The sequence below is a fragment of the Narcine bancroftii genome, chromosome 8, assembly GCF_036971445.1.
Source record: "Narcine bancroftii isolate sNarBan1 chromosome 8, sNarBan1.hap1, whole genome shotgun sequence".
NCBI lineage: Eukaryota > Metazoa > Chordata > Chondrichthyes > Torpediniformes > Narcinidae > Narcine > Narcine bancroftii.
This window is the reverse complement of record NC_091476.1, coordinates 54554831-54567039: the sequence shown is the minus strand read 5'-3', so window position 1 is coordinate 54567039 and position 12209 is coordinate 54554831. Positions and strand designations below refer to the sequence as shown.

General features: G+C 41.5%; 1 protein-coding gene across 1 annotated transcript in view; it reads left to right on the top strand.

The window, feature by feature from the left end:
• Window positions 1-12209, top strand: part of LOC138740702 (leucine-rich repeat and calponin homology domain-containing protein 2-like) — a 177239-nt gene that overhangs the window by 122184 nt on the left and 42846 nt on the right. The window contains 1 exon segment of the mRNA XM_069893745.1: window positions 3141-3191. Coding sequence (XP_069749846.1) covers window positions 3141-3191 — 51 coding nt within the window.

Here is a 12209-nt window from a genome sequence, read left to right as displayed (position 1 = left end):
CCTTGGTTGGGGGGGGGGGGGGGAAGGGGGGGAAACTCTTCTTGAGACTGGTGATTTGAGAGCGAAGGCTTCTAAAGTGCCTACCAGATGGAAGAAGAGTAAAAAGTCTATAATTCGCGTGAGATGCATCCTTGATGATGCTCTTTGCCCTGCCCATACACCATTCCTGATTATTGGATGCCAATAATCCACTGGGCAGTTTTCACAATGCTTTATGATGATCATACCCTTTATGTGATTATGCTGGCATACCAGTCAATGAAACATAATTAGCAATTTTACAGAGTTCAGAGGACCCCAAAAACCAGCAGCAATAGATATGCATCATAACACAGGGTTACTTCAAAAAGTTTGACTGGTTTAATGCAACCTAGATTGTATACCTAAAATGGATGAGGGGGGGGGTGGGGGGGAGAAAAAGTCACTGTATATGTGTGAAAAAGAAAAAGTGTATATCATGGCTAATGTGATTTATGGTGTGAAAAATAAAAAATTTAAAAAAAAACAAAAGTAGTTTTTAATTATAATTGAACAAAAAAAACAGAATTAAACTTTAACTTATTACTTAACCTGCCTAACCTACTTAATCCTCCCTCTAATACTAAGCGCAGGTGTGTGTGATGTATATTTAAAATTAGAAAAGTTCTTTGGATCACAGTCCAATCTCACTGGTTGCAGGCAATTCTTGTTCTGTGCGCAGAAGTTAGCATTAACAAAGTTCATCAAGCTTTGGTGCTTAACAGGCAAATGGTTACCACTCAGGAGGGTTCTTGCTGGTTTTCAGAGAGAGATTCCTTTTGTTCCAGGACATCCGCACCCTATTTCTTTCCAATCAGTCTTGCTGACGAAATTGGCCCCCTTCAGGGTTCTCCAGATGATCCTCTTTCTTTCGGGTCACCTCAGATAGCTAGTCTTCTCCTTTGACCAGACAGCCTTCCAAAGGTTTGCCAGCTGTATCCTTCTGGAACTGATTTCTGTGTCTCTCCTCTCCGTTTCACTCCCTCCCTCTCTGAGTGCCAGGCTGTTCTCCCCTCTGCCTGCAAAGATCACTGCTCTCCCAGGCCAGCTGGATTCTGCAACTTGGTGGCTCTTTCTGCAAAAAGTCCTTTGTTTTGAAATGTGTGTGCAAGCTGCTCTAACAATTCCTCCCAAGTCACCTCTAAATACTCTGTCACAGTATCTTCAGCCTGAGAGATTCCCCTCCTGAAGTCTTCAAGACTCCAGATCTAAAGGCTAAATCTGTCTTTGAACAGAAGGCAAACCTCACTGTTCATGGATTTTTATTAGCAAAGATTTTTTATTTGTTTTAGTGATGTCACTCCACCCACACACTTGTTGATGTACTTGAGGACAGAGTTGGTATATAAATCAATATCAGTCTGAGCAAATACTCTCTAATTTGTATGTTCAAAATGTTTCTGAAGAATTAAATTGGTACCCTCAGGCCAGATCTTAATAGTGGGTAGATCTTAATAGTAGACATTGAGGGTTTTACATTTAATGACTGGGCAATACTTGAGAAATATAAAACAATGAAAGATAATCAGACTGTCCCAGGGGAGGGAAGGCTGTGATTTAGTAAGCATTAGCTACATTTTGTATAAATAGGATCTCAAGTTTTATTTCCCCTCATGGTACATAGATTGAAATGAGTTCCCAGCTACAGATAGAGTGGTGGAGCGAGCTGCTAGCTGCATTGGTAAATGCAGACTCATTTTTGACTTAAAAGAAAATTTGGACAGATGCATGGATGGGAGGGGTATGGACCAGATGCAGGTCAGTGGGACTAAGCCAAATAGAAATAGAATAGAAAGGCTGAAAGGTCTGTTTTTGTGCTGTAGTGTCTATGATTCTATCAACATTCCCTCACTTTACTTAAAATACCTGCTTGATGCAAGCCAAAACCAGCATTATATTTGTGACCATTCTGATAATCAATCAGTCATCAACCCATGACTTCCTACTAATGATATCCTATCAACTCCTATCAATGTCAACTACTTTTGAGGAGTAACCAGTTCCCCTCTTCTGACTAGAGTAACATTGAATGAATTGTCCTTTGAAAATAAAATTTTACAGCCACAAAATAATTCTTCTCTGTGTTTGCAGCGATAGGATTTTGGCTTAAAAGAAAGAAATGGCTGAGAAAGGAGCTAGATACTCCACAAAAGACATTACCAGATGGATCACTGAAGCAAAAGTTGCAATGAAAAGAACTAATTTCTCGTCATTTAGTGTGGATTAACTACTAGAAAGGTCATGAGTGTAACTCGATCCCTCTGCATAACAATAATTTTAAATTGCATAGCTGTTGTTCAAATAGAATTAATGCAATTGTATTGGGTTATTTCAGTATTTTGAATATTAATGTATGCCCTGTTGAATTGTATGTTTACATTGAGAATTGACTTTAAGTGATAAAACATTAAAATTTCAGGAACCTTTGAAATAACCAACTTCACATCTAATTCTAAAAACTTTCAAATAGAAAATAGAATAATACTTATTTGAGGGTACTAGATCATATTTCAATAGGCATACATCTCACAGGCTCAGATTTATAGACTAACAACCGCAGTTCTGTTTCTCACAATATTCAGAGCGCTTAAATTTAGTTTCTTCACTGAATGATGGGAAGCTGTAGTTTTTGGTAAATTTCTGGATTGTACACAAATATTCTTTTCCTTGCGGAAACAAAAGGTTTGAACTGCTGTATCTGTGTGATATGTACAGCCTTTCACAGCTGTTGCATCACCAAAGAACACATTTCGACCAGGTGCACACGTACATCTAATATTGCTGTCAGCTTCTGGGCTTGTGCAAATCTGATATGTTGCTGTAAGTGACTTTGATACTGCAGACTCTGCGTTATGTACTTTAATAAAACAAATAAAATCCTCATTATTTGGAATTCAAGCAACCAGCAAAAAAACTCAGAAAATAAATAGGTAAAAACATAAGTTTAAAATTTGCATCCCCTCGTACTCAGTTCACCAATCTGCACAACCTATAATCTCAAGCATTCGGCAAATTTATTTATCTGGCATCTACCACTGCCTATGGGTACTGTATACTAGGGGTTTTACTAAACACCAAATGAAACTGTTTTCTAACTTAACTGTCATGTTTATTTTCCTCAGCAGCTGAAATCTTCAAAGAAGCCAAAAGAGGAAGTTACTTATGAAAATGAGGTATGCATTTTGTAATTTGACATTTTTTATAAAACTTGACCTTTCGTAACTATGCTGCGAGGAGTCGACAATGCAAAGTGCAGGTTGAAATTGTGTGAAAGTTAACACAGCAAAGAGACGTGTCAAATGAAGGAAAACCCCACTTTTATAGATATAAGAAGGCATTCAACAAATTAATAAGATCTTCAAAAACAAAAGATTGTTATGAAATCAAGGGGTGGGGCAGAAAGGGAAGCAAAAGTTCTATTAATTCTCTTGGATTGCTCCAAGTATAACCATGGTGTTGAAAACAGGTGGTGATTTCTTTTTTTCCGAAAGAGAAAAGGTGGTTAGTTGTTACAGGTTGGTCAGCCTAACTCTAATGGTGGGTAAATAACTGCAAAATCATGATTGGACCATTTGCCATTTCGATAGGCATGGATTAATTGAGGAAAATTAACATGCATTAAAATGAAGGACATTTGGCTCTGAGTAATATCTGAATTTTAGAGGAAGTTTAAGTTTCTGTTAAGAGGAGGAAAGATTAAAACAAGAGGACATGAGTTAAGAATTAAGGGGCAGAGGTTTAGAGGTAACATGAGGGGGAACTTCTTTACTCAGAGAGTGGTAGCCGTGTGGAATGAGCTTCCGGGAGAAATAGTGGCGGCAGAGTCAATTGTATTATTTAAGAAAAGGTTGGACAGGTTGGACAGAAGAAGATGGAGGGTCATGGGCATTGTGCAGGGAGGTGGGACTAGAGAGGGGTGTTTGGTTCGATGCGGACTAGAAGGGCCTAATGGCCTGTTTCCGTGCTGTAATTGTTATGTTATTTTTATGTTATGAAAGATAATTTAGATTTTAGCAAAACATTTTGATCAGTTAGAGTGTCTGGCGAAGTATAAGTGTCTGGTTCAGAGCAAAGAAGCAAGTTGAATATAGAATTGGCTCAGTGGCACTAAACAAAGGTGACGTGTTTTTGTGCCTGGAAGACTACTGTCAAACTTAGACCCTTTGTTTTTTTTGTAAGCTGTTATCAATGATTTCAACTTGTAAAACAGTTCATGAACAGTTCAGATGATGAACACATTTAATTTAAGTTTCTTTTTAAATAAAGACATACACCACAGTAACAGGCCATTTCAGCCCACAAGTCTGTCCTGCACAATTTACACTCAATTAAACTGCATCCCTGATACTTTTCAAATGGTGGGAAGAAACTGGAGCCCCCGGGGGAAAACATACAAACTCTTTATAGACAGCACAGATTTCGAACTCTGATTGCTGGCACTGTAAAGGCATTATTCCCTAATAATTGGGAATAAAACAGTAGTTTTATGCTGCAAGATATTAGTGGTCTGGTCAGATAGGATGAAAAGTGCCAATTGGAATACAGTCAGAAAGTGTAAAATGCTGTATTAGATAAGGGGAAATAAGAGGAAAGGAATAACAGGAAATAATATGATACTGAGAAGAAATATTTTAGTACATGTCCTAGATCAGTGAAGATCAAAACATGCTTTCCTTTGTTGGCCAAGATATTGAATGCAAGAACAAAATGGTAAGGAAATATTTAGGCCCCAGTTGGAATACTGTGTACAGTTCCTTCACCAAATTATACTGGACACAATTTTTTTCAAAATATTTGCTTCCTGAAAATAAATGAGAAATTATGATAGACGACTTCAAGCTGAACACAAAGATAATTTCAGATTTCCTGTTCCATGCAGTAAGTTGGAGAAACAGTAAATTAACTTTTATTGAATTTAGCATGTTTAATCGCATAATAATGCTGACACATTACATTAGTTCAACTGACCTAAAAATGTTTGCTACTGATTCTGATGCCTCTCATGCATTGATGCATTCCATGATTGCAATGTCTGGTGAAATCTTTCACCATGTTCATCACTGATTGAACCAAACTCAGCTGAGATGAAGTCCAAGTGCGAATACAGAAAATGAATTTTCAGTGACATGTTGCACTTCAAAGTACCTGTGGACTTATAATGTGACAGCGAGTAGGTTATATCTAAGAACCAGTATGATAGGAAATGTTTAAGGTGATTTTCATGATTAGTGGCCAAAAATCCATAAAATACACCCAAAAGTGTTCAGAAAACAGAATTTTCATTGTCCAAGGAGGGAAAGATTTGGCTCAAGAGGATAGAGGGGTACCAAACATGTTTGGAGAAAGAGGAAGATGGTGAGTTACAGATCCATTAGTCCAATACTAGGAAGAAAAATGCCAGAATCTTTGTAGTCAGCATGTATGGATGAAAGGAAAATCCTATTTGAGAATTTAGTAGTGTTCTGCCTTTGTAACTAATTAAGTCATGAAGGGGCCAGGTAGTGATGTTCTTTCAGATGGCCATCCAAGGTCCCACACAGGATCATGTAAAATTAGTATATGGATTTGAGGGATGATTTATTGGCATGAATTGAGGTTGGAGCTGTGACAGGTGCATGATTGATGTTGGGGATTATTATCAGGGATTTTAATGAGCAACTGTTGATTATGTGACATGGTGAACAAGTCTTCAGAATGAAGAGAAGCTTCAGCGAGATACAGGCAGAATACGTGAATGTGTGAGGACAGAGATGGACTATAATATGGAGAAATCTGCTTAATTAGAAAAATAAAAAATCATGAATCATAAATTATTGAAAGTTAATCAAAAATTGGAAGGCAAGATGTAGCTTTGGTTGAATTACAAGAATAAAGATATTTTACTGTATCTAGCTGCTACAAACTATGGCTCTGAAGAGTTATAGCTGCACACAGGTTAGCTCAGAAAGAATACATTGTTCCCAGAAAGAACACGTTGTTCGCAGAAATAACAACACAAACCCCAGTTGATCGTAATTAACACTGAGCTTTATGGGTTCACAGCCCTGCTTTTATGCTCAAACTGAGGGGTGAAGTCAAAACCTCCTCAGCGCTGATTGGTGCTTTGCGATCCGCTTTCTTTGATAGGCCAGTTAGGCTCATTTGGTTGTGGCCAATTGGAGGGCAGCGCTGCGGGCCTCGTGTACCCTGCTGGTTAGTACTTCATTTGTGAGGCACCCGAGGGGGCTGCCACATTACTGTATTTATAAAGGGTCTTGGTGCAATCCTACCTGGAATAATGTCTGCTTCTCTGTTTAAGACAGAGGAAATGTTATGAAGATTCAGCAGAATGAGTCCTTGGAAGGAAGCCTTTTTTCCAGTAAGAAAAAAATCAAGCCTACTGGCCTTTACACCCAAATTTGGAAGATTGGGATGTGATTTCTGTGAAATGTGAAATTCTGTGAAGCTTTACAGGGGAGATTTAAAGATAATGTTTTTATCTTGCTCAAGTTGGGAACAAGTTTGGCTTTTCAGGACCAAGTTGAGAAGTTGTAATGTATCTTCATGCAGAATGAAGTGAGTCTTCAGCATTCTCAGCTCCAGGGCTGTAGAGGATGATAAGTTAGTACAGGAAAGTAGCACTGAGGAAAAAGACTGTGGCTCTTTTATAATTGAAGTACAATATCTTTATTCTTGTACTCAAACCTTGTTACAACAATGATTATAATATTGTTTGCCTTCCTAATCAACTTTCAATGATTTATGTACAATTATTTCTTTTCAGTTTTCAAACAAAGTAGATTAATTCGCATGTTATTGAATGTCAGACCTGGGCTGAATAGCTTCAACTTGCTTTAGCTTTTCAATTGCTTTTGTGAGAATTAAAAGGATGTTGCAAGGTCCAGAGAATTTTAGCTATGTAGAAAGGTTGAAATAGCTGGGGTATTTTTATATTGAAATTGAGGGTGATTTGAGTAGAGAATAAATTAAGATGTAAACTGGTTGACCGTTTTGAGTTTTGTGTGCCCGATGGAGATGTGGGGGGGCTGGCTGATGGAGGACCTCAGTTTTCTTCAGGCTGACTTCCAGGCCAAACATTTTGGCAGTTTCCGCAAAGCAGGACGTCAAGCGCTGAAGAGCTGGCTCTGAATGGGCAACTAAAGTGGCATCATCTGCAAAGAGTAGTTCACGGACAAGTTTCTCTTGTGTCTTGGTGTGAGCTTGCAGGCGCCTCAGATTGAAGAGACTGCCATCCGTGCGGTACCGGATGTAAACAGTGTCTTCATTGTTGGGGTCTTTCATGGCTTGGTTCACGGCTGCACCATTTCATCAGATGCAAGGATCGACAATGAGATAGACAACAGACTCGCCAAGGCAAATAGCGCCTTTGGAAGACTACACAAAAGAGTCTGGAAAAACAACCAACTGAAAAACCTCACCAAGATAAGCGTATACAGAGCCGTTGTCATACCCACACTCCTGTTCGGCTCCGAATCATGGGTCCTCTACCGGCACCACCTACGGCTCCTAGAACGCTTCCACCAGCGTTGTCTCCGCTCCATCCTCAACATCCATTGGAGCGCTTACACCCCAAACGTCGAAGTACTCGAGATGGCAGAGGTCGACAGCATCGAGTCCACGCTGCTGAAGATCCAGCTGCGCTGGATGGGTCACGTCTCCAGAATGGAGGACCATCGCCTTCCCAAGATCGTGTTATATGGCGAGCTCTCCACTGGCCACCGTGACAGAGGTGCACCAAAGAAAAGGTACAAGGACTGCCTAAAGAAATCTCTTGGTGCCTGCCACATTGACCACCGCCAGTGGGCTGATAACGCCTCAAACCGTGCATCTTGGCGCCTCACAGTTTGGCGGGCAGCAACCTCCTTTGAAGAAGACCGCAGAGCCCACCTCACTGACAAAAGGCAAAGGAGGAAAAACCCAACACCCAACCCCAACCAACCAATTTTCCCTTGCAACCGCTGCAATCGTGTGTGCCTGTCCCGCATCGGACTTGTCAGCCACAAACGAGCCTGCAGCTGACGTGGACTTTTTACCCCCTCCATAAATCTTCGTCCGCGAAGCCAAGCCAAAGAAGAAATTAAGATGTACAAAAATGATTGATTGACAAGCAAGAAATCCATGACAATTTTTACTGTAGTAAATTTACAGCAAGGATTTGGACTTTGGGTAAGATGTGTAGACAACAGCAATTTGGGAAGGTTGGATAACCTGCAACAAATTGCCTGACATTAATAAATGTAGGAAACTGGAGTCCCTGTTTCCTTTAACATGAATATCATCAAAAATTTTTAATTTTCAAAAATTTAGACATACAGCACAGAAACAGGCCATTTCGGTCCTCAAGCCCATGCCACCCAATTATATCCAATTAGCCTAGAACCCCTATCCCCAGAACGTTTCGAACAGTGGGATGAAGCTGGAGACACTGGGGAAAACTCATGGGGAGAACATACAAACTCCTTACAGACAGCTATGGATTCTGTTATATCGCAGACCAGCAGCACTAGAAATTCACCAAGGGACTGTTATTGTTTCTTTTAAAACAATATATATATTTATTAATAACTACTAATTATATAATAACTTGGCTAAACTTAACTCCAATTATGCGCAAATATGTGTGGTGTTTGTGTGTGTGTGAAATACCCAAACCATTACCACTTGGGCACAATTCTAGAAAGTAATTCCATATTCCAGTCTTAGAAGTCCATAGTTGAAATGTAGACTTTTAAACTGATATACAGAAGTAATCACAAAGAAGGTTGTAGAGACTGAGTGACAGGTTTGATGAAAACTCACTAATCTTGGTCGAGTTTCTTCCAGAGAAATATCTTTTCGCAACTCCCCTTTTCCTTGCATAGGGGAAACGAAATGTGTGACTTCCATGATGCTTCTAAAACCCAGGAACGGGTCAATAGAAAGAAATGACCATCACCATGGTTACGATGCAATGCAGGGACTCACCTGTTTCCTTTACCCAGATGTGGATCAATTAAAATGACTATTACAATGGTCACGGTGGTTCAGTAATTCCCTTGATAAGGAGAATCAGTGAATTGTCTATTTCACACCAATCACTCCACCTCTATGTTCATCAGATAGCTGGTGGTCACTAATTAAAATCTATATCTTTTAAGTGTCCCACTCACAGGACTCTCTGTAAGTGTCCCATCTGTTTTCTTCGATGAAAAACCATTATTCTTTTGTCTTCTTCCAGAGTCTCAACTTTGGGACATGTCTCTACTTAATGGTACCACTCTGTCTCACCACAAGCTGTGAATGGTTGTAGCCTTCTTTAACCCTTAAAGTGATATCACACTAAATGAAATGGGAGCTCATAATAATTCGGACCCCGGTCCTGATCGCTGGCACTATAACAGTGTTGTTCTAACCATGCCGCCAAATCTGGCTTAATGTTGGATGGAAAGATTAGGAAATTGCACCATTACTTGAAAAGTAAGAATCTAAATGGGATGGAGGAGAAAAAGAATGTGGGACTGAAAATGCAATAACAACAGTTAAATAAGGAAATATAGCAATGAACTAAACATTGGGGTTTATTTTTTGAATGATAAGTTGTTAAATTGCAAAGTTATGCTAAATTTATTACAAACCATTAAAAATTTAATTATTCTCCTCATTTTACACGAGCGAACAAAATTGGCTTGGATTTAACTAATGTACAAAGTGCAGGATGAATTCAAGGAATCAGACAGCAGCCATGAAAAGAAATAGCTAGTCTACATTTCAGGCTGGTACCCATCATCAGGAATAATGATGCAAATGTTGACGGTTTATTTGTTTCCATGGATGCTGCCTGAACTGCTGAGTTCTTTCAACACCAAGTATTGTCTCAGTTTTCTGGTGAACTTGGCTTTGATTTGCCAAGCTTTCACCCTCTAGGATGTCACGGTTGGTGTAGCAGTTAATGCAACACCTTTACAGCGCCAGCGATCAGGACCAGACTTCTGTCTATAAAGAGTTTGTACGTTCTTCCCGTGTCTGCATGGGTTTTCTCCGGGGCTCCGGTTTCTTCCCAGCTGCAATTGAGAGGTGCATAAATGAATGGGTTAATTTTAACACAACATTTATTAATAAACTAACAATAATAGAATTAACCCAATAAAATTAACACCTGAACACAAGCCTTAATGGCAACTCTATACGAACAACAGGAACACAAATACCTAGACCATTACAATCCAAGCTCAAATGCCCCGAAAAATTGATAAATTTTCCCAAAATAAAACCCCCAAGTCAGTCATGTCAAGTTAATCAAGAAGGAACAGCTCACGAATCTGGTCTCCAGGCTTGGGATTATCTGTTTCCATGCCCACTGATCTTTTACTTTGAGGCTGTATCCAGATGACTGTGGTCCCTGTGGACTTTCAACCCTGCCAACGGAATGTAAGAGTGCCTTGAGGTTCAAATGTGGCAACAACCACCTTCATTTTCTTCACCCAGGAATTTTCACAGTGACCTTCTAGTCACCACATGAGGTTCACACCTCTGAAGCCCTCTTTAAGGTTACCAAGTGACCTTCTGTTATACAAATCCTCTCCTTTGGTCACCCTGGCTTGAGTGGTCCCATGATTACTGCCACACGAAGTCCTCCTCTTGAAAGGGGATGGGAGAGGTACTGGTCAGTCCCACACACGTTCTCTGTATCAGAGTTCCCCAAACTGCTATCAGAACAACAGTGCTGGCACCCATGGACAAAGTAGCTCAGTCTTCCTTTTCCCACTGAAACTACTGGATGAGCCCACTGACATACAGCTCCAGACAGGAGTGCTAGCACCCGTGATCAAAGCAACTCAGCGTGTGACTTGCTGAAGCTGCCAGGTGAGCACACACAGTCAGACCAACTCTCTGACTGCCTGCGGTCTAATCCATCAACTAACCTCTCCAAAACCAGTATACTTGGCTTTTAAAACTGCTCAGCGCATGCCTCCAGCTCTTCCCATTGGTGGAGAGAGGTTAACAGCCACAGATTCGCTCTCCTCTGAGCCCTCGACTTCCAGCACATGGTTGCCATGCGTTGACAGCTGTCAAAGTTCCCCAGTGATAGCCCAGTCCTAGGAGCTGTCAAATCCCCCATGGTAGTTTCAGTCCTGTCTTCAGATAAAAATAAAATTGTCCAAGGTCCATAACACCGGGGTGCAGATTAATGGGGTGTAAATTGAGCAGCAGGGACTCATAGGGTCGAAAAATGCTGCCTGAATTTTTGTTAAAAAATGTTACCCACAACATCCGTGCCATTCCTTTTCTCTTGGTTTCTCTAAAAGAGCAAACATTTGCATTGTTCTCCATCAGCTCCCCACACGCTCTCCCGACAGCCTGCTGTTAGTCCCCACACTGATCCCACTGACCTGCACTCCCGACGGTCTGCTGTCCGTCCACACACTGATCCCAGTCGCACGGTCTCCCAACAGCCTGCTCTCAGTCCCCACACTGATCCCACTGACCTATGCTCCCGACAGACTTCTATCAGTCGCCTCACTGATACCATTTCCCTGCGTACTCCCAACAGCCTACGATCAGTCCCCACATTGATCCCACTTCCATCCAAACTCCCAACAGCACAGTCAGTCTCCACACTGATTCCACTGCCCCGCGCACTCCTGACAGCCTGGGATCAGTCCCCACACTGATCCCACTGCCTCGCACACTCCCAACAGCCCGCCATTGGTCCCCACACTGATCCCACTCCCTCGCAGACTCCTAACAGCCCCCTGTCAGCCTCCACACTGATTCCACTGCCCACGCTCTCCCGACTGTCTGCTGTCAGTACCCACACTGATCCCACTGCCCCGCGTACTCTCGACAGCCTGCTATCAGTCCCCACACTGATCCCACTACCCCGCAATCTCTTGACCACCCGCTGTCGTTCTCCACACTGATGCTACTGCCCCGCGCACTCACAACAGCCCACTCAGTCCCCACACTGAACCCACTGCCCTGCGCTCTTCAGACAGCACCCTGACAGTCCCCACACTGATTCCAGTCCCACGCTCTCCCAACAGCCTGCTATCCATCCCCATACTGATCCCACTGCCTCGCGCACTCCCTACAGCCCACTGTCAGTCTCCACACTGATTCCACTGCCCCATGCTCTCCTGACAGCCTGCTATCAATCACCACACTGATTCCACTCCCTCACACTCTCCCGACAGCCCGCTATCAGTCTTCAC